Here is a 24,116-nt window from a genome sequence, read left to right on the forward strand (position 1 = left end):
ACTGGTGGCGCAAATGGCGCCAGCCGCCATGATGTCTGAGTACTGCGTTTCAATCGCTGAGCGGTCTACAGAGAACTATTCGCCTCTCTCACAGCTCAAAAGCAAAAAGAAATAACAGTCGTGAGATTGGATTGTTTCTTAGTTCTCGACAACCTGCCACTTTCGGAGGGTAAACCTAATGCATCACGAAATCTGCCAGTCACTCATTATTACGCTCCAACAGCCACAAATTACACTCTTGTCTGGAATCAAAACCTTACGAGCTGGATCATGAAGTCAGGTTCTCATGTAAATAATTTCATGCAAAGTGTCACCATGAGCTGCTGCAATTCCCCTATCGCATGTACGTGCGTTCGTCTTTTCTGTGCGTGTTAAACATCAAAGCATGGCCCGTCGGTTTCGGCAGGAAGTATATATATTGTTTTCAGGGGAGCTTGAAAGTGCTGCATTATAAGTTGTACTTTAATATTTCAACGTATCATCCATTGCGCCAAAACACGTTCACAATACTTTGGCGTTCAAGTAACTTGGGCTGTTTGGGTGCAGAAGGCACGATACAGCGATGTCACGAGAAATGCCCGCCCCCCCCCCCCCCTTAGCAAATGACCAGCTTGTTTTCTACTCGGCAGAACCACTTTTCTATTTCCAGAGCACACACTTTACGTAATCGCTTTCTGGTATGTGCGTCTTTTTACTATTTATTTCACGAGCAGCCCCAACACCTGACATTGAATGTATTGCGCTAATGTTCCCGACCATGGTGCGTCTGTTTTGTCATTCCACTTGGTCGGTATGGACGACAGCAAGGCTTCCATTCCATTCATGTGTTCCTTTGTTCTCAGTTTCGCTAGCACTGTATTTTGCAGGGTGCAAATTAAACCTTGAAGTTGCGAGTCGACACTTGTGTCATCATCTTGCTAGTTGCGTCATTTGCACTGTTTTCAGTATGGACTGCGCAACCAGATAGTGGCATGAAATGTTAGCATGCGTAGTCGGGTGGTGCAAGTATGCATTCACCACCTTGACTTGAAGGCTGGCAGCGCGGAAGCTGTGTGCGCACGGCCAAAAGTAATATCGCTGTGGTGCAAGCCTGAAATTGCAAGGACCAGAAATTTGGCGATCTTTTGGGTAAGCTACCTTGCATAGCATGGACATGGCATGGGGGCCAGAATCTACTTCGTCCAACGGCGCATATGAACGCGGTGTAAGAGGGACGTTCCGAAAATAAGAGTTTCATCATTTATTTTCACATGGAAACTTTATTGCAAAATAGATACCCCATGGCATCATGAACTATACCCCTGCCACTATGTTTCCACATAGTGGACACCGATATTCAGACATTTGTCGTAGCGTGCGATCAGTTTGAAGAAACCATTGTTTGTCGGTGCCCTGCTTGGTAGGCCTGACGCATAACCTCTTCCCCATAGCCAATCCGTAGGCGTTCATGGATGGCGGACACACTAGTCCCACGTGCCCGTTCATATCGGATAACAAAAGCGCTTCCATTGGCGGCCAAGTTATCAGAAGACGACAGTCTGCTATCGTCATTTGTACTCGAATAACCTGGGGCACGTCGGTATGCTGCTGCTCTCTTCTTTGGCGCTCCGTGCATGCGTCATTCCCCCTCCGCTACGCTCTTTCCATCGGACCAGCCACAGGCATGGACTCTCATGGTGGTTGTTTCGCAGGGTGCACCATTTTCCATTTCCAAAAAAATGACGAAACTTATTTTCGGAAAGTCCCTCGTAATGCCTGTTACATGCTCTCACGATTTCGTAAAGACTCTGGCCTCCTATATAATTTTCCTAGTAGTAGCTCAAGCAATCAATGTTCAGGTAAAGCCTCTGTGTTTGTCGTATAATGCAATTTCACTGACTAGTTCCTGCCTTTAACCTTACCAAATTGATGCCCGTAGTGCGCATATAAAAATATTCTCTTGCATCTAATTCTGTTGCACTGGCTTATATAATCGTGTTTTTGCTGCTCCCATGCGTTTCCTAGCTGAGTACTTACATGAAGAAAACCTCTCTAGAACATGTTAATAACTGTGAATGCAAAATGCTTGAAAGCAAGTTTTTAAGCAATATTATAAAATGTACTACCCAATGAGCACTTCAAAGTACCATACTCAAAATTTATTGAAAAAGCCGGGGAAAGTTTTTTCACGACATCCTGTCGATTATAAGAGCTTAAGCAGCTAGACTTGACTAGTGCAAGTGTTGGACTGTTAGAAGGCATTACAATGTCCTCAAAGTGACATACTCAGGACATCCTCAGATGCTTTTATGCTGTCTGGGATCGTATTTTAGCAGGAATGCGGCATAAACGAGTCGAATACGAGGCTTTCTTCTCGCGATAGTGTTTCGCCACTTCTTGCTGTCAGGGTCTCGACAAACAAAGGGGTAGATATGCGTATTATTCTGATTAAGTATGATTTTGTAAGGTGTTCCCTGATTCCTATGCTGATTATACCAATGCTTTGACAAGTTGTAAGTCACTGTATACTCAAGCAAGTAACTTGTCACGAAAGCGCAAGCGTCGAAACGCACTCTTCATGCTCACTAAAGTTGATGCAGCAGACAGCTTCCACTGCTCGTGCTCATTAAATCTTGCTGCTGTGGAACAATTATGACAGCGCTCACTCGATTCGAAATCTCACCTTTCGCGCGCGATTTCCTGCCAAGTTTGATAGTACTGAGACATTGCCCTAATCCACTTCAAAACTCATTTTTCTGGTCTTGAGTCCCCTACATTTGCTCATCGTTGCTCCTGCACTACCCCCAGTCAAAAATGGCTGTGGTATGTTAGTGCCGCAGAAATAAATCTCAGATTGGGAATACCAGATTTGGGAGTTGGTACAATAGAGTTCACCAGCTATCTTTTTATGTGCTGGCTATTCTTTTACATCATTTGAAGCCGTTCAGCTGTAGGATTGTGGGCCACCTATAGCGGCATTAAATGCTGTCACGGCGGCATAACTCAGCATTGTGGTTATTCTGCAGATATAGCGAATATGTGCGTTGGAAGGAAGAAAGTGACCAGAGTTGTTGGAATAAGGAACGACTCAACATTCAGCACTCCCTATATGAACATCTATACAAATAGATGAAATTCCTACAGTAAAATGCGGCCGCTGTCGCCATAGTTAAGGAGTGCACCGCAACATTTCCTGTTCAACATTCAACATTGCCTATATGAACATCTATACGGCTGCAAACCAGGGAGACCAATTTTACGAAAATCTATATATGTGCTGCATGAGAGAGAAGGCGAGGGGAGAGGTTTGAAATAGTAGTTGAGAAAGACGTGCCGACCGCACCGTAACTGTACAGTGCCCGGTTGATGCCTGAAAATTGGCCTGCAGTGTGTGGGTACGGAATATTGACAAAGGTACCGTTCAAGACAAAGACCAGCCCCTGTGCGTTGTGATGGCCACACGGGCCATCACAGGGGCCTTTGGAATGAAAGCACTGCACGTGGCTGATACTTAACATCCTGTTTATTAGCGGATAACTTTGCGACACCATTCTGTAGTTTAATCGTTTACTTCTGAATATATGCCAATCAACTGCTATAAGCTGCCGTATCTAACCCGCCGTAGTCCTAAGTAAATTCGTACACATGTTTTCGCGTTAAACAAAGGTCACGGTGTTCACAACAAGTTTTGTGGCGGTATCGAGCCTTGCTTGCATAAGCTAGTTAGCGAACGCGACGGGAGCTCAGTAGAAACGCATAAAGCGACAAATTCCGCTGCGCCTGCAACGTTGCGCGTGCAAGTCCTGCTACGTCACGTATGTACATTAGACACGCTGTCAACCCTGGTCCTGTCGTTTGTGTTCTTCCTGAGTCCTGGTCTTCTGCGCCTTGCCTTTACTACTTCAAGCATGAACCAACTATAGCCTAAGCAAGAGTTTTACTTAGGCAACAAAATTTTCCAGGCTACAATGTACCTTATCTGCATGTCCACTGTTTTCATGTCAGGTGCTGTCGAGGTACCAATGGTATACAGATTTGCAGCCTCACATAGCGTATTCAACTAGAATTAAGTGTAGCGCGACTCGGTGACAAGGATTTAACGTCCATGTCCCTATAGCACGCGCTACTTTTCATTCCAATCTGGCAGACTAATAAGACCACCGTGACCACCTGCTACATGTACGTCGTTGCAACCTGTGACGTCCGGGGAAGCCAGCATCGGCAGCAAGGTGTCGTTAATTTCAAAGGCAACCCCACACAACTTACGGCTCCCAGCAGGCGCCTCCTTCTGCTCCCGGTCGCGTCGCTTGTTTTCGGTGACCCAGTGTCACCTAAGACGCGACGCCGCTGCTCGCTTCGGTCTTACCGATCTTTCCAGGGCTGTTCCTGAAGAGCAAAACAGAGCAGAAAGAACATATGTAATAATTAAGAAACACGAACTACGCGGGCATGTGGGCAACTAATATGTCGACGCACGGCAGACTCCATTGCAAGAAAGTCAAGGTGGCTTAGTGTGTTTGTTAGTAAGGCCTTATGAACAGTGCAAATTATTAATAGCATCATTTGTGTTCCGGAGAGACTGGGTTTCTTGTAATATGAACTTAAACCCCCAAATCAATAATTTATTGGTTGCAGCCATTACGAGAAAAACTATTTCGCCAATACTAACGCAACGAGGCATAGCGAACGTCGCAGTAAGCCATGCATGCTGACATCAGCACAGTCATCATTAGCAGCAAAACTCAGTTTATTGAAATGTAATATGTAGTCATAATAAAATGTAATGTTCAATTTACCCAAAGGTTCGCTTATGTCTCGGGTACATTTCTTGTCATCACGCGCAACAACTGACAGAATTATGCGCCATGTGCAAAATGCTGTCAAGCAACTTCATGAATCACGCTCACTGGCCCCCACCATAAAGAAACTTCTTTCCGCTTTAAACCAATTCGCTTAATAAAAATTTTCATTCACGTAAACTTAGCTAAGGCGAAATTTCAGTGTAGGACTCACTTGGCACTTCACGAAGGCCGTCAAAATTTCTCTTCGTTTGCGTATCTTTTCGAAGCCTACGAATAAAAATTAAGTACTGCAGCGTGCTTCATGCTGAGTAGAATTTCCGCATCTTTACGGCTAGAGAAACTATGGAAGTGCAGGATTACAAAGGCCAGCTAATCTTATATTTACCTGCCTGATGGCTACCTACACCCATAGTCAGGCATGTCGCAGTGTAGGAAAAGTTATTGCGCATGTTTCGTTTAATTACCTTTCTCATATTTAAAGACTGTCGAAGACATTGTGGAACAACTAGTGCTACGACCGACTCGCATTGCTTCTTTAAGCCAACGTGTTAAGCTCCACATGGAGTTTATTTTGTAATGAAGAAGAAGAGCACCAGAACAAGGCCAGCCAGATCGTCTATTCCATGCCTGCTGTGCAACCAGTGGGCCAGCCGGATCGCCAGTGCTTGGCACGAGTGTGAGCCGTTCGGGCAACCAGCTGTTCCTGCTCTGCGTCTCCTGCCTCCTCGGTTACGAAGAGACCTTACCCTCGAAACTGTTCAGTGCATCCATTACAATTCTATTTATTTATTTATTTATTTATTTATTTATTTATTTATTTATTTATTTATTTCACATACCCTCAAGCGCATTATAGATGGGATTGGGGTACATGCAAAAACAGTAACAATGATTACTACAAGTTGAAGTAATGCAAGCGAAATGTGCAGTGGACAATTCGTTAATGTTCCGTTTGAACAAACAAGGTTCGGCAGAAGAGTGCGCTGTCTTCGATTGACCCAATATCATCAGGAAGGTGGTTGCAGTCATTCGTTGTGTGTGGAATAAATCGATATAAAAACCTGTTTGTGTGAGAAAATGTGCCTCTTACTTTATGACGGTGATCAACTCGAGATTACAGATTAGGTGCTAGAACGAGCTCACTTCTAAGGACACGATGATGAAATACAAATAGGCATGAGCGAAAAGCCTTTCTGGCCAGTGATAAAGATGCTAGACACAAGTTGCTTTTCATAAAGTTATGCTAAAGTACGATTGTAGTTTGAATGAAATGAGTGGAATTATTCTGAACCATTTCAAGCGAATTAACAAGAGTAGCATTTGATGAGTGCCAAATAGCAGCAGCGTATTCCAACTTAGATCGAACTAACATACGATTTGCGTTATTGATTATGGAGTCGATATGACATTTACAGGATAAGTCAGATGACATAGTTACACCGAAATAACGGTAGGATGAAACTTGTTCTGGCTGGACGTGGTTAAGCACATATGCAGGCACACACACGTCGCGTCATGCAACAGTCATCAGCCTGCATTTCTTGTGATTTAGTTCCATGAGCACGTTTTTACACAAAGCGGCGATGTTATTTAGATCAGTCAGTAGAATTTTCGGGTCATTATCACGAATCTCGCGATACATTACACAGTCATCGGCGTATAGGTGAACTGAAGATGACACACAATCGGGAAAGTCAATGTATATGACAAGTAATGGACTGAAACTGGGCCTTGCGGAAGTCCTGATGCTACGTCAAGGTTGAATCATGACCGTTGACAGAAACATACTGCCTGCGTTTGATTAGGAAGTATTCAAGTCAGGTAAGTTTATTATGGTCAAGGTTTAAAGAGGAAAGTTCCTGCATATGCAGCACATGAGTAACTTTATCAAAAGCCTTCGGGCAGTCTAGAAAGGCGCAATCGATTCTGGAATTCAATCTTCCCAATCTTCCGATCAGAAGGGAAGGTACCATGATCAAGCGACTGCTGAAAGAGTTTAGCCAAAAACAAAGATGAGTAATGTTTGGCCTGTTTTAGAAATTGGATTTGGTACTGTCAGTTCCCCAAGACGAAGAAAGCTTTAGCGAATCTTAATTGTGCTATTCCTGAGTGCTCCTACATGATAGGGAACATCAAAGGATAATCACGATGTGACATATATTTAACACTATCAACTCGATAGGAAAAAAAATTGTCCGAAAGAACACTGTTAAACACTGAGGCGCATCGTTCTGGTGGTATAGGCTCATCTTCAGTATCATTAGGAGAAATAACACTAATTTCCGTCACATTTATGCTTCTCCAAAATACTTTAGGATTACCTAATAAGAGGGCTGGGACAGCGTTAGTAGAGTAATAATATTTGGCGTGACAAAGTCTGCACAGTAGTCGGCTTCAACGTTGCGATATGCTTCCCAGTGATCTCCTGTTCTTCGTAACTTTGCTCAACGAAACAAGCGCGTTTTTTTTAGTGGAAAGACGCTTTAGCTCTTCGCTAAACAAAGCTGACGCTTTATCGCAGTGAATGCGTCTCAGTAGGCATCAAAATGTGTGCGCAGTTCCTGATTAATAATATCAAAATTTGCTTTCTTGTAGTCGCGGATAAATTTCTTTTGTTACGTGTGTCGGTAAAAAGAAATGTTGATATCGAAACGAAGCAGCGGATGGTCGCTAAAACCAGGCAAGTACGTGAGTGTTGAGACGAGATGTGGGTGTGTAAGCAAAATAAGGTCTAATGTACTAGACGTTCCTGCTACAACTCTGGTAGGCTTCGTTACCATCTGCATGATAAAGTATGCACACATGTCTAAGAAATTGTGACAGTGTGACGAGAACGGGTTAAAGTAGTGCAAGTCCAACCGACCACGTGATGTTCGGAAAATAAAGTATCCAAGAAGAATGATTGGTGAGGAAGGATATCGTCTCCGAATAGCATTTACGACATCATGTAAGTCATCAACGAAACTTGACGCGGCGTTGGGAGGGGGAGGGGGGATAGCAGGCTCCTAATACGATTCGACTATATTTTTTTATGCTTTAGCAAAATTAATCAAAATATGCGAGCCTGACGAGTGGCAAACGAGAAATCTTCGGTTACAGATATCTTACAGGACCCGAGTTTTAAAGTAAAGCCTGACAATGAGCGGTCTGCACTTATTTTCCTGATAGGGTCCACCTAAGCTGCGTGTGCCCGTTCACTTGCTTCTGAGGTTAAATTGCTATCAGTGTGTTGTGTTATAAGGCCGATAATCTTTTCGTCACTTTTGCTCCATGATTCGTTATTATGAGTTACACTGAAGAAAAGGTTGTTGCGGCGAGACCTACAAGCTCACATAGGCTGAAGTTGGTGTTGTTCTGTCACGTTATATCGTAAATAGGATTCTGCGAGACATGAACAGCATTTTCAATACGGTCAATGGTACCATGTTCTGGCTTCGACTTTTAGCAACCTTTCAGCCATCAAGGAGCACTTATCTACTAGCGATTTCTGTGCCTCCTTGACTTCGCTGATGGCGGTCAACAGATCCGCCTGCCCCTGAGTTAGACTGCTCGTCTTTAGTTTGAAGTCTTTTAAAAGCTCTAAGATTTCTTTTTGAGAGTTGTCGTCAAGGACAGGATTGGCTTCAATGTCGCCACAGCAAAGCAATTGGAATATTACGAAAAAGCATTCGTCACTCAAATCGCACAACACTTGGGGGCACGGGAGTAGAAGACATCGATTGCTAGAACGTTTAGAGCAGAGGCGAGTGGCATTACAGACCTGTATGAAGTGAAATGAACGAATGTCAGCCATGCTGGCTGTAGCACCACTTGTGCCCACCGAAGCCGGACTCTAGTGCGGGGCCACTTATAAGTTCGGACGGAGCTGCTGTTTCTCTCGATGGACCTGTGCCAGTTTGCCAGAGGTTCTAACAACTTTTTCTCTGGAAAACCACCAAGCATTCTCCATAAGGAAGCACTATGACAGCCATTTCCAAAAATGGCAGCGTCGAGCTCACTGCCACTTACCTGAAAAGCTGGTTCTCGTCTCCTGCCATGATACATCCCTGCGGCTTCCAGAGACTTTGCTGATCGCTCCCGTGTTGCCCGGCTTTTATGACGACCTTGGTGCACATGCTTCGATAGGGATGAGAAAAGGCACGAAACCTATTTGGTGCTCTCAAAACTCCTTGACTAACAAAGTGACAAATATTCACTATATATTAAGGGATAAGTAGAGTAATTATTTTCCTGGGGGTTGTCACAAGACTGCGACACTACCAACTCTACTAGACGCACAGTAAGGCCGCATGTTCACGATACACGAGTTTGCTTGAACATTGCCCGTCGTACAATGTCCACACTCAACACTGAATGCAACAGAGCACGTGATATTTTTTTTCCTTCAGGCTACACAGATTTCAAAGGATTCTCAATCCAAAATCGCAGTGCTTCTTACGCGGTCATGTGACGTCCGCTACAGCATTCCTTTCATCAATGGGGCCTTTCCACGCGAAAACAATGTGAAGTAGCATTTTCTTTTGCACTTCGGCGCAATTTTACAACTATCGACTAATTATAACCAGCCCTCAAACCTGGGCTGCCTTTGTAAGGTGCTTCAAACCAGATCACTGAACAAACGTTTGTGGCTGCCAAGCCCTTTTGTGTGAGTGGCAAACTCATGTCCTGACAAATCGCGCATATAACCGACGAGCACTGTAGCAAACCAGAGGCTTGCAATGTTTGACTGGCTAGATTCGTAAATTCTGACATGGGAGTGACGATCAAGAACACGTGAGCAGGACACGAAGCTGCGAACCCCGTATTATACCTGCGCATGCGCAGTGGTTTATCGCGGGCCTGGTTAGACGGCGCAGCATTTAAATAAAGCAACGCGTTCCACTGATCGTCGTGATAATAAAGAACAAGGGCGCTATAACGTAAAGCTATTCCAAGCTTTGCTATTCCAATTTTGCAATCAGTCCGCGATTAATCGAAGCTTTCTGCGCCCCTGCCACTTCGCCTGTCTGTCACGCGACATCACGAAAACCGCGATAGCTCTCCATCAGATATGACCTCTACATACTCATTATGGATGATTGGACCAAACAAAAGAAAAATAGTTATTTCTCGTTTGACACCTTTTCGCCATTAGCCCACGGCTATTGTTCAAAAGTTTTCAGGCTGTGCCCACTTGACCTGCCTGCCACGCGACGTCACAAAACCACCAACACTCACCGCGTCAAAGTGACATGTACGCGTTAAAGATGCATTAATATGCCGAACAGAACAATTCTTTTTTCTGAATAGCCGCATACTGCCCCGTTGCGAAAGAGATAAAAGATGGCTGCCGCCGATCGCTCAGGCACTGGCTACTCGCACCTGTGAGAAACTTGGGTTTATTTGCGCATAATAAAACCTTTTGCTAAAACGTTTTCGAGCACTTTCGGCACGCTTACGACCTCGCTCTGCCAACTCTTTGCTGAGGATCCGTTTTAGTGGCCTTCTTAACCTTCCGTTGCACGGCGCCGCGATTCTAAACCAGGCACCGCAAGCTAAGGGAAAGCGGACCAATCGTAGACGCCGGCACCACCCTCTTCATCCGGGTATCTTCAGGCCGCCGGCACGGCTCCTTCGAAACCCTCTCCACTTGGGCGTGCTCTTCGCCTCCTGGCAGCCAATTACAAACGAAAAACTTCTCAATCCAGTCAGTGTTATTCGGTTTGAAAGCAAAGTGACCTATAAACTGAGAGGGCGTTTGATTGGGCTGTTGAGCCAACGCTGCGGGTCACCGCCCGATGCTTACGTCGGCGGTTACGCAAATTTGACGTCAGGAGATGGGAATAAAAAGACATTGGAATTGTCTTGCGTTATAGGGCCCCAAGAGTGTTGCACGCAGCGACAAGGAAGAGACGCGACCGCTTTTCGCACTGAATCTCGTCCGTTTCTCCTATCGACGGCGCACGTGCCCAGAGAATCGGGGAACAAAACAAAGACCGAATAGCTGCTTCGTCACCAAGATGTCACTAGACTGCGACACTACCAAGTCTACTAGACGTACGGCTCCAAGCATAACAATGGCAAACTCACTGCAAACTTTTCATGACCTGGCATTGGCGTCAGCCTGGTGCGCCGTTCTGCGCTGATTTTCTGCGTTGAAGTTTTGCGCTGCTCGCTCCGGTATTGCCCGATCGTCTCAACGACCTTTGAACCAAGGAGTGAAACGCCAGAAAGCAAAAAACGGCCAAGGTCACAATATTTACTGCTAACGCGACGACTCCTTATTGAATGCAACAACTGTAAAGAAAAAAAATGTACAGCACTACTACGCCCGTAGGTACAACTACACTCTGCCGCCGCATAAGTTTGTTAGAGGAAAGGAAGGCGTCCAGGCACACAAGAAGAGGGAGACGGAAAACAGAGCGTTTATGTTGTCCCGTCTCCTTTGCCTAGTGTGTTTCTCTGCATGGCAAACTTCAAAATCGAAGCTTTCACGCCTAACTTTCCATAACATTACCAACCAGCTCAACTTTCCCTCTGCACTTAAAGATACGTTCACACCAGCGGCCACAACTCACGAGTCATACAGGTGGTAAAAAATTGGAGGCCTATCAAGGTTAAGCCCAGTGGATGCTTCGCATCCACTGGGCTTAACCTTGATAAGCCTCCAATAGCGCTAAGGATACGCTAAGGTTAAGCCCAGTGGATGCGAAGCATCCACTGGGCTTAACCTTAGCGTATCCTTAGCGCTATTTAGCCCTTAGCGTGTTTTTTTTTCAGCGTATCCTTAGCGTTTGGAGGCATCTTGACCGCATACACGCCCGGCGCAAAGACGCTGGCGCGGTTGCGGGCACAGAGACTGACGCGACAGCGGGCGCGCGCCGCTTCATCCCTGGCGTGACGTCACATATCACGTGATGCAGCGATGGTGGCGCCGCCGCCACGTCGCGCGCGACGGCGCGAACCGAAGCGTGGAGGCCTCCGCCGGGCAACGTCCGACGGCGCGATATGAGGCCCCATCTGCAGCCGGTGTGACGTCATCACGTGACGACATGTCAAGTGACCTACTTCAAGGTCACTTGAAGGCCAATGGTGGCGACCGCCGGGAGGCGACCGACGGCGCGATATGAGGCCCCACCTGCAGCCTGTGTGACGTTATCACGTGACGTCATGTCACGTGAACCCACTTCAGGGTCAATGGTGGCCACCGCCGGGCGTCGCGCGAAGGCCCAAAACCTACGTTAATATGCTACGCATGAAAGCGTGTGGCGAAAGAGGCAAGCGGCAGATTGTTCCTGCCGAGAAGCGAATGGGCTTTACAGATATCTTTCGCGCCAGGCTGCTTGCCGCCAGTCGGGGAGTCCAATGAGCAGCGGCCGATTCGTTCGCGTGGGAAAACGCTGCAAGGAAATGGACCTATTCCTACATCGCTGCTATCTGCTGCAGTGAATGCAGCCGATAGCGAACCATTTGCTTGCCGCAGTGGCAGAGACACCCACAGATGTGAGCATCCCACTACCGATGTGCTCTCCTACCTTGCGGCACGTTACGCGCGATCTTGCCGCTAGTGTGGACCTTAAGGCTCGCTGTGCACGCAACCTTCGAAGCCAGTTCTTCCCTAGCTTAAACAAGAATATTCGCCCCATTTCCGCAGATTTTTTAATAAAATGCTGTTCAGTTTGTGAGTATAGCTTTTGAAAAGATAAATTTCGGTGTTATGAATATAAGCCGCAATGTTTGTGGTTAATTGCTTTCTACGCTCGACGTTAAATTTTATATTTTACCCCATTAACTCAAGCTGGAATGAAGTCGAATTTTGGTATCCTTGTAGGAATTCCACAAAGCTTATGGTTCGTCAGATCCCTTTGCGATTGGTCGCCGGCCTTCATTATTATACAAGGTAATAATTTTCGAAGTATTTTGGATGTTTTTTTTTTCAGAAGCGGCTGTGGCAGATTTGAAGAGGCAGACACTACTAGCACTAGAAATCAAAACAGATATTCAACTAATCGTAAGAATTCACTTATTTACTTTACGGCTCGTAGTGGAATATGACCAGCCGTGGTAAGCGTAGTCGCTGTGGTGTTGGGCTGCTAAGCACGAGGTCACGAGATCGAATGCCGGCCACGCGGACGCATTTCAATGGGGCCAAAATGCGAAAACACATGTGTACTTAGAACCCCACGTTGCACCACGGTGCACGTTAAACCCACGGTGCACCACGGTTAGAACCCACGGTGCACGTTAAAGAACCCCAAGTGGTCCAAATTTCCTAGTCCCCCACTACGGCATGCATCATAATCAGGACGTGGTTCTGGCACATAAAACCGCATAATTTTCTTTAAATATTGCAATATACGGATCGTAGCCGGTGAGCTTGCGAGACGCATCAACTTGAAATTAATTTCAAGGTTGCCACCAGTTTGGAGAAGTTATATCCCAATACGTGGAACGGAATACATGAGTGTCCCAGTTACGTTCGTGCTTCAGTGCATTAAATAGCGTTTTGTAGGTGGAACAACAGTTCATATTGCGCAAGTTTGATGGCGCATATCTCCAAACAGGCGCCACTCTGGAAATTGCAATTCTGGAAATATTGAAATTCTCAAAGTGTCGCTGAGTAATTCAAAAGGTAATGCACTTTTTAATTAGTTGAATATGTGTCTCCATTATTAGTTCAAGTGATGTCCGCCTCTTTCAGTACTATAGCTCCAGGACTAGAATTATGTTAATTGCAACGGGCGATTTCTCAAAAGAAATCCCCCTTAAATTAAAAAATGATCACCCTCTATGTTCACCATCCCCACCTGTTGGAATTCTCGCTTTCCGGGCCCTCGGATACTATTCAGGATGGCCCCAGTTTCTCGCTCGTCTCGAGTTTGTTCGACGGGCAGTCAGAGAACAAATATGGCACGAAAAACAGGAAAGCAGCAAACAACAAAGTGTCGACATAAAACCGCGTATCTCAATACGAGCGCCCCCTCGGCAGGCCCGCTTCGTTACAAACACAGACGACTGGTTAGTGTGACACGGCAGCACCATTCATTTTTATCCCTATCTTCACCCTGTGTGCGTCGCAACCGTGTGTCTTCTTTGCTATTTGTCTATATCCACCATTCCCTCGCGGTGATAAACAATCTTGAAGCACATCCTGTGCACATCTTCCGCATCTTCTAAGCATCTTCCTGCTTAGAAATTACCACATGTGAGCATTAGAACTACCCCAGAAGCGCTAAAAGCGAAGCTATTCCTTGGGAACGTTGCCAGGTTTTCTTGACCGTGGGTGCTGCGTGGCAGTTCCCTAGCCGAATGTGCCAGCCAATCACAGCGGAGGACGCGCGCAGAATCGCTACTGAGTACTTTGCGTCCGCACCGGCTGGCACTCACCTCCACACGCGAAGTAATGAGCTCCGAATGGAAGCTCAATACAAGCGAGATCAGGACGCCAAAGAAGCATGTGCTTGCTGCGGTAAACCTAAAGAAACGATGGAGCATGTTTGTTGGACTGTGAATATATCTGTCATGCGTAGTCGATTTAGGCACCTCTGGCCTCTTTGAAGCCCTTGGCTTCAGCGAGAGCAGGAGAAGAAGTAAACATGCATGTCCGCAATGGAAATTAGTATGAGGCGATTGGATGATTGGTGGAAGAAAAGTAAGTTCACAATAGTAGCTCAGAAACTTTCGTTATGGGAATTCATGACGATCTTTTTTTCCTTTTTTTTAACATAGCTAGGAGATTAGGTAATAAGATAAAAACTTTGTGACGCAATCTACCCCCCCGTTCCAAAGTGGACGCTCATCACCTCCATGCATCCAACCCACGGTGGCAACTATTTTGTGGCGGACGGACGTGTTTTTCCAGGGGTCCCTGGCACCGACGAGAGAGAGAATAAACATCAATGAAAACTGGTCCCTCAGTTTTCCTTCGGGGCGAAAACGGGGGAGAACGGGATCAAACCCTGTCCCATACCATCCTCCTTCGATGATGATGACAGTGGTGGCGCTTCGGGTGACGGCTCGAAGTCCTTCGACTCGGGCGGCATCACCGGCTTGCCAGACGGCCCAAAGCGACGAAGTGTATGTGTGCGTGCGTGTTTGTGCGTGTGTGCGTGTGAGCGTGTACGTGTACTTGTACATTAGGCGAAATCAGAGCAGGACCTTCGTGGCGCAACCCTCGGCCACGTTTGAAAGGGGACGCTCGTAGCATCTATCAATCCATCCGATGCGGCGGTGGATGCGGCGGCCATGCGGGGGATAGAAAATGGAAGACCCGAAAGCTTGCCTTCGCACATCCGTGGAAACGGAGGTGGCATTGCATTAGCCTCTCCGCAATGTCTTTATGCGGCCATTCAATAAACACAAACTCATGTCTCGACATTTTGTGCATTCAAACAAAGCTTCGCTGTATATAGATTACAACACCTTGCATCTGCTGCACTTTTCTAATATAACTTGCACACATAATGCGCTGGGTAGAACAATAAAGAAAGGACAGAAGGCACCAACGGTTTGACCACGTGACTTCTTTTTACCCACCCATAAGTTAACGTCCAAGTTATGATAACCCAAGAGTGAATGAGCCAATGGAATTGGAGGCCTGCTGAGGGTATTTCATGTCTGGATACCAACAGCTCATTCATATATGAGGGCGTCGCCAGAGATCACAGTGATACCGAACCACGACAAACTCGAGCCTCCTTGCATGGCACCCCTTTTATGCAATAGGCTGTGACAGCAGTGCTCACTAATGATGCCACATCGTCGAGGAAATCTACCCACCAGTCAGTTAGTTCTACGCGCTCACGACAAACGTACCATACTCAGCAGGCTCGTCATCTCCATTGGGCCATGGAGTCTTCGGTACCCGACTGTAGGCTTCGGGCGGCGTCGCTCTTCGGTTAGGCTAGCGGGTGGAAGTAGCCGTCCGGCGACGACAAGAACGACCGACCAACGGGCGCTGGAAGCCTGGAACTCTGAAAAAGTAAATAGTGCACATTTACGACAGCTCAATTCAAGCACGAAGCACCAGCCTTGGTACCCTAATGACTATGGCGTTGCGACGCTGGCCTCGGCGTGGCGGTTTGGGGTGGCGACATGTTAAAGAACATGTCGTGGTTATCATAACCCGAAGCCACACCCTTAACGGCGTTCCTCATAATCTAATCGTGGTATTCGCATTCAAAACCCAAGCATTTAAGTTTTTCTACGCTGAAACCCGAAGCAACTTTCTGAACCGCTTCGTTAGAATTCCAGACACCATTACCCATTTAGTTATATAGTGACTGATATCTACTAGCCTACCATAAACGAAGCCACAAGAATTTTTGAAATGGTGCAGCAATAGCAAATATACAGACGTTTGATAAGCGAGTGCGCGGCAACCGCTGTTTCTCGCTCTCCTTCGGTGCGCTTCCAGTTCGCGCCCCCTCCCCCCTCTCCACATACGTTCGTCAACTTTACGCAGCTGAGCGAAAGCTACGGGCTGCATCAGCACACCAGGAGAAAGGCTGCTCCATGGAGTGCTCGTAATGCCCCTCCGTGTGGAGCTAGCTGAATAGAAGCTTCATAAAAGGTTCACTGGCGCACCAATGGGCGAGCCATCAACACACAGTCGGCTCCAGCCACGTTGGCTTTGTGGTTTTGGCACCCTGGTATTGGCGCTCTCCTTCCCTGAAGACCGATGAATCGACAAATTTTACCCGCAGTGATGTCACGTCTAGCTCTCTGTTCACATCGCGACGCGCGGAGGTGATAAAGGGAAGGTGGTCACGGGAGAAACACGGGATTGCTATTTCAATCGACGGCGTTCCGGTGTTTGGAGTTCGCGCATGCGCCAGACATTTGGATTGCGCTGTTCGCGCGTTTGTTTGAAATGCCTAAAAAAATGTCGCAGTTGGTCCCGAAAGGCAATGCAGCGATTGCAATAGTAATCTATTCTGCTGTTATACAAATCAAAGATAGCAGTTTCATCGGCCGCATAAATTTATAAGCATTCACTTGCCGACTAAATTAAGAAGCATGGTAACCCGTGCGCACAAGCAAACGAACGCATCTCACTCGATGACCACGGAAACTCACTGTCGAAACACTGTAGTGAGGAAGCGCAGAAGTTGCAGCAAGCGAATTGACTGTCGTGTTACCTTTCGCTTCGACGCGAACTAAGCAGCGATAACATAGCGCACACGAAGCTATCAGCAATCGTCGGACTCTTTTCCACATCGCTGATCGCTTTTCAGATAGTTTTTAAGATCGCTTTCAACGCACAGCACCCACTACGTCGTGTCTCGTAATCTGATCGTCATTTTGCCATGTAAAGCCGTAGAAACCTGGGGTGCGATCGGAGATCTTTGTTCGATGCGCGTTCTGTTCGGTTGCTGCAACGTCACAAAGTGGCAGTATGCAAAATTTCTAAGAACGGGGCGGAGAGAGCAGCCAATCGGCAAGCGGTGAACTCCCCTGAAGTTTACTTCCCTCGGTTGTCGTCTGCTTGCAGACAGTATACTACAAAACGAAATGTTTCTCGCCTTCCAAAGAATGAAATCTTTACCTAAGCATGTATTTTTTTTCTTCGCAAGCTCAAACACATATTAAAACAGTAGTACGTGTGACTACTGCAATTCATAACTATTTGTTTCTCTGCGTCGTTCCTATAGGTGGTGTCGCGCACAACGACAAGTAAAAAAGAAGAAAAAAAGCGACGGGAACAGTGGCGCACTTTTTAAGAGGCAGCAACAACATTCCAGTGGCTCGCTGCCACCAATGATGGGGCCGATTTCGCTGTACAACCAACGCAACATTTGCTCCGAGAAACGAAAGCGACGCCGGAATTCACTTTCGGCCATTTCTTCAAACGCGCTTTGCACCGCCACCCGCTCTCATTCCTCCTCCTTGAGCAACGCCAGCGCAACAACCTACGTTCCCAACGCAAGCGCCATTTTTCTCGAATTAAACTATGGATTGGATCCGGACATGCTATACAACTGCCTAAGCTGCCATTTTTATCCAATCCAATCCACCAGACGCGCCATGGAAGCCGGTCTCGTAACGAGCGATGATAACTCCAAACTTCCCAACTCCCGTCGTGTTCGGCGCCTAGCAGACGAAGTGCTCGGTGGCAAGATGATTGACAGGGGCGTGTCGTCATTTTGACGTCACCAAAAACGTTGCCGCGCCCCGTGGCTGACGACGTCGGCGCGGAGTAGGCCAATCGCGCGCACCGGTAGCCGAACAACGATCTCCGATCGAACCCGTGAAGCGACTTTCTCGATCCCTTTTGTTCGGATTCGACGCACAGATCCTCTCAGGGACAACCGCCTTCTTTGTGACCCACAAGGCGTTGCCATTGCCTTCTACACTATGTCGCATCTTATCTTCCGTAACCCACGTAAAGACAGTATGGCATTGTCTGCAGAACCCGCCTAACAAGCACATGTTAAGTACCGAACCCGCTCAACAACCCTTTAGCGACCGCATCCGACTGCCTTCTGCGTATCGCCGCCAGCCTTTGTGATGGGTGGTTCCAGGTTTCTTGATCTCCCTCTTTAATGCTTTCTTTCTTGAGGGTGAGTTCTGTGGATGGGATGGCGTCATGACGCTTTGAATTTGTAAATTTGTCGTTGATTAGTTAGTTGATATGAAAAGTCATTCTGCGCCAGAGAATGTCGCGAGCACCTTTTCGAGCTTAGGTGTCACGAACTCTCTTGCCAACGAACAATCTTGCTTGCACGGTTCTGAACCATAAAGACAGTCAGTTATTGGTACATTCATGTTTAGTGCGATCTGTCGCAAGATGGAGACTGCATAATGCATGATAATAATCATGGTGCTGTCACATGAATAACAAACTCCAATATAACAATAATAAAACAAGAGATACTGTTAGAAACACTTTCCTAATCTAGATCTGGCAATTGATTTATGTCCAGCACTGCCAAACAACGCCAACTAGGAGGGTTCAGCGCTTCGCTGTGGAGACGTGAGGTATACCGAGGCCTTCAATCTAGTGATTTATTATCAAGTTTCAAGATCTATCTAGCGGTAAATTAAGACCTTGTGGATGCCTGCCCAAAGACTTAAGTTTCAAGTAGACATGAGAAAGTGGATTCTCCATTGAAAACTGGTATTACTGAAAATAAAGCTAGAAAGGACCGAACCAATGAAAGGCCACAAGGTGTGTGCTAACAATAGCCAGGCGGCGGCTCTCAGGTCTTGAACCAAATAAAACGGTCTATACCTCTCGTGCTCTAAAGGCAAGCAGTGGCAGACATGCAAATCGTATGTATGTATGTATGTGTGTGTGTATGTATGTATGTATTGTCACGTGGTAGTGACGTTAAAGAACACAGTAGCAGTACTGTGAAAGACAAAACTAGCTTTTATTGGGCGAACCTGTGCCCACAAAACAGGCTACACTTAAAGCGCAACGATAGCGGCGAACACAGTCGGCGATCGTCGAATATCTGATCTGCGGGTCAAGCGCGTCGGCTTTTATACAGCAGTCGTCGAATGTTCAGTCTAATCGTTCGGACCCGCGTGCCTGCCACAAAGTTCTACACCATTCGCGTCACGCGATGAAATCAGATAATACAAGGCTCGGCGACAACAGACAGCGGATAGAAGCATCGATAACTTTCCAGAAACTTCGGATACATGCAGGCGCGTCCCGCGCTGTGCGATAACATTTGTTCGGCGGCGAAACGTGGTCGCCCGATAGAGATAAGTACAGGTGTCAGTATGTATGTATGTATGTATGTATGTATGTATGTATGTATGTATGTATGTATGTATGTATGTATGTATGTATGTATGTATGTACGTATGTACGTATATGTGTGTTATGCACGTGCGTATGTATGTATGTAAGCATGTGCGTATGTATGCATGTATGCATGGGCGCATGTATGCATGTATGCATGGGCGCATGTATGTATGTATGCATGTGCGCATGTATGCATGTATGCATGTGCGCATGTATGTATGTATGCATGTGCGCATGTATGCATGTATGCAGGAACGTATGTATGCATGCATGTATGTATTTATGCATGTATGCAGGAACGTATGTATGAATGGATGCATGTATTTATGCATGTATGCAGGAACGTATGTATGTATGTATGTATGTATGTATGTATGTATGTGCGTATGTATGTATGTGTGTATGTATGTATGTATGTGCGTATGTATGTATGTATGTATGTATGTATGTATGTATGTATGTATGTATGTATGTATGTATGTATGCATGTATGTATGTATGTATGTATGTATGTATGTATGTATGTATGTATGTATGTATGTATGTATGTATGTATGTATGTATGTATGTGTGTATGTGTTGATGTGTTCTTGTTTCTGTCGAACAATCTCTCCTACCTGGGTCAGCGAGTAGACGGCGGTCGAATGGTTAGCGCACAGGGATGCTGTGCTGAGGTAAATGTTCCAAATAAACCATCGGATCAACTTGGGTCACTGAGTATGTGGCGATGTGTACATGCAATTATTCATGTCCCTCGCTGCTGAAACAAAGTGACAGTCCTCAGATTGGATTGTTTCTTAGTACACGAGAACCTGTCGCTATGGGAGGGTAAACCTAATGAAAGGACCAATGTGCCAATCATTGGACTACATGTATTGTCATTAGCGTCATTAAATGTCTTTCATGTAGATTACTTCAGGAAAGTGTCAGCGTGAATGGATGCCATTCCCCTTTTGCAGATGAGTGTTCGTCGTTTGTGCGCGTTAAAAAACAGCCAGCTCCGTGGGTTTCGGCAGCAAGAATACATATTGTTTTGAGGGGAGCTTGAAAATGCTGTATGTGATTTTTCAAGCTGCCATGCATCGAGTCAAAGCACGCTAACAATGATTTGACGTTCAACTAAGTTGGGCTGTTTGGATGCAAAACACACAGTACTGTGGTTGTACGACGAATGTCATGACTAGCAACAGAATGCCTCGTTTTGCACTCGGCAGAATCCCTTCTCTCGTTGCCGAACACTCGCTTTACGTCATCGCTTTGTGGTATATGCATCCTAATTGCGATAGAAATTATATGGAACCTCCAGGCGTACTTTTCCCGTCGTGGTTGGCGTCATGTTCCGCATAAAGTCCAAGGACGATAACACCGACACCACGAGCCGTATGTGTATACGTGCAAGCGAAAGTGCGCGAAGGTGAGCCGAGGACGGTGGCTCAAACTTGCGCTCGAAAGGGAGGAAAGCGGCGAGGAAGCACGCCGTCTTCCGTCGCGCGCAAGGCGCCGGGGGGAGGGGAGGGAGAGGGGGCTTCTACTTTCACGGCGGCTGCGCATGGCACGGCCGCCCGGGCCCAATCTTGAATGCGATATGCGGCGAGTACAGTGTCTAGGTGCACCGAGGGCTAATAGCTTCGCTTGCGATTTGTTCTCGCCCCTTAGTTCGCGTTGAAGCGAAAGGTAGCACGAAGGTCACTTCACTCGACGCTGCTGCTGCGCTTTTTCACTCCAGTGCAGTGTGCTCAGTTATCGAGTAGGATATGTTCGTGTTTGCTTGTGCGCGCGTGGCACCATGCTTATAAATTTATTAAGCGAATGTTTCCAACTTCATGCGGCCGATAAAGCTACTATCCTTACTCCTTATAGCTGTCCATTAATTTGCTATCACAATCGATACTTTCGGCAGAAACATCGACTTTTTAGTTTTTAGTTCATGCGCAGCAGGATCACTTGATCCTCCATGTGTGGTGCCACTATGCGTCGTGCCATCAACGACAGCAAGGATTTTATTCCGTACATGTTCCTTTGTTATCAGTTTCACCCCCATAATATCTTCTCGAGGGCGAAATAAACCTTTCGTTTGTCACCCGGCCCTTGTGTCATCCTCTTGCTTGTTCGCGCCTTTTGAACTGTTTCAGTACGGACTCCGCAGCGTGATAGCGGCATGAAATGCGAAAATGCGCAGCCGGACGTACACATTCATCGCCTTCACTTGAAGGCTTGCAGCGAAGTTGTCCGCGGACTGCCAGAAGTAATATCGCTCTGGTGCAAGCTCGTTATAACAAGACAAGAAAGTAGGCACTCTTTCGGGTAAGCTTCCTTGCATGGCTTGGGCCTGCCATGGGTTCCAGAATGTACTTTGTCCCACAATGCATATAAGCACGATGTAGTACTTATCCAGTATTTATGATTTCTTGAAGACTAACCACCTCTAAATTTTTCGCAGCGGTAGCTCACGCAATCAAATATGTTCAAGGACCGCATCTGCGTTTGTGCTATACTGCAATACACTAGCTAGCTCTTGTCTTTAACTCCAAAGAAATTACCAATCAAACTAATGACCATAGTGGGCAAGCAAAAATATTTTCTTCACTCGAATTTTGTTTCACGGAATCTTATAATGGTGCATTCCTGCTCCTGCGTGTTTCTTAGCTGATGTTTCAAGAATATCACTAAAGCTCCCTAGAACATGTTCACTGTTGTAAATGTAAAACGCTTGAAAGCAAGATGTAAAACGCTTGAAAGCAAGTTCTTTTGAACAACACTATAATATCTACTACCAGTCAGCCCTTCGAAGTATCATATTCAAACTCAAAGTGTCCTGAAAAATCCGAGGAATGTTCATTGCAGGACCTCCCGCGGATGCTAAGAGCATAAGCAGCTAGACTTGACTAGGACAATGCTTGCACCCTTAGAAGACATTACAATGTCCTGAAATTGACATAGTGAGGATATCAGATGTTATGCTGTCTGGGATGGTATTTCATTAGTAATCTGGCGTAAACGTGTCGTATAAGCGGCATTATTCTCACGACAGTATTATCTCATTTCTGTCTGGAAGACTCTTGACAAACAAGTGCGTTGATAGGGGTATCATTCTTATTAAATATAGCTTTACGAGACGTTCACGGATTCACCTTTCAGTATCCCGATGTGCGTTTACATCATGCTAATTAAAGCAATGCTTAGACAGGCTGTAACTCGCCCTATGCTCATACAAGTGTTCGCTTTCACTTTGCCCTGACCACGCCGATCAGCTGTCGCTGGGTTCTCCCACATCGCTGAAAGCGAATAACATTTAGAGCCATTATTTTTCATACGTGACGCAGTTTCTCATGGAATATGTCGACAAGAAATGGTGCTTTCCATTTGAGTGACGCGCATAATAACAATACTGAGTATGTGGCGATGTGTACACACAATTATTCGCGTCCCTCGCTGCTGAAAAAAAGTGACAGTCCTCAGATTGGATTGTTTCTTAGTACACTTAGGATCTTAGTACAATCTTAGGATCACTTCATTCGCTATCATGCATTCGTCCGAACTGTAAGCGTCCTAATGAAAAGAGACGTCCAATCTGCGGTTAACTCGGAGATGCGCCAATTCGCTTCTGAATCTGTCAATATAGGCGCCTATGGCATCAGCAATACGTGCACGCCGCCTCGAGTCTCGAAAGTGAGAAATATTAACTCCACAAAAGAAGGCTCAGCGCATGGCCGAAAGATTTGAATGGGGAAAATCTCTCGACATAATCACTTTACATTAGTACATAGGGTGACAATTGATAGTGGACGCCATATTATGGACAGACGTTACGCGTTATCTCAATTCGCTAATCTCGAGCAGCACAGTATGAGATATATATACAGAAGCGGTAAATTTAAGTTTATTAGGGCTGTACCATCACCAAAATACTGCAATTTCACGAACCAAAACGCTTAGAGGCTGGGCATCGTAAAATCCTGACATTCAAAAGGACATGCATTACACCACTCAGGTCATTTTTTTTTAGCCTGTACAAGTTTCACGATAGCCACATTCCCTAAATAGAAATGAAACCGCGGCACCCTGCAGACACAGTCTATGAGGCACCCCAATAAATTCATACAAGTAACATTTCTAGGTGCTTTCGTGTCGTATCACTGCGTTTTATATTTGCTGCATTCAAAATTATATCATTTGGCTGCGTAACTAAGACCAGTACTATTATGCGCGTCACCCAAATGGATGTTTTAGACATGATAACCTATATACTTGCCATGCAGTTTTATACGTGTTCATCGGCCGTTTTAGTGGAAGTGAGTAAATGCGAGTATTAATACTAATGTCATTCTATTCAAGCGTCGAAGTGCTTTTAGCCGAAGTAGAACTTATGCTCCATGAAATGAAGTTTTTGATATATTTTTTGCAAGAAATCTGCCACTCTTTGGCAACAACAAAATATTTTGTGTAAGATAACTTTTTTTCTTGTATTATTACAGTTGTGCTTCAGGTTTATCGAATGATTTCCGCTGTAGTGCATAAAAATTCTTCCTAGCTCAGCTATGTTTTGAAATAACGCCGGAAATATAGCAAAATTGATATTTTTAGATAATTCAATTTGA

General features: G+C 45.9%; 1 protein-coding gene across 1 annotated transcript in view; it reads right to left on the minus strand.

The window, feature by feature from the left end:
• Positions 1-24,116, minus strand: part of LOC142584899 (uncharacterized) — a 123,305-nt gene that overhangs the window by 90,373 nt on the left and 8,816 nt on the right. Inside the window, exons 3-5 of the mRNA XM_075695231.1 lie at positions 15,576-15,733; positions 10,851-10,964; positions 8,790-8,897 (exon numbers count right to left, since the gene is read on the minus strand). Of these exons, the coding sequence (XP_075551346.1) occupies positions 8,790-8,897; positions 10,851-10,964; positions 15,576-15,602 (249 nt within the window). The 5' untranslated portion in view covers positions 15,603-15,733. The remainder of the gene's footprint in view (positions 1-8,789; positions 8,898-10,850; positions 10,965-15,575; positions 15,734-24,116) is intronic.

Source organism: Dermacentor variabilis, chromosome 6, assembly GCF_050947875.1.
Source record: "Dermacentor variabilis isolate Ectoservices chromosome 6, ASM5094787v1, whole genome shotgun sequence".
NCBI lineage: Eukaryota > Metazoa > Arthropoda > Arachnida > Ixodida > Ixodidae > Dermacentor > Dermacentor variabilis.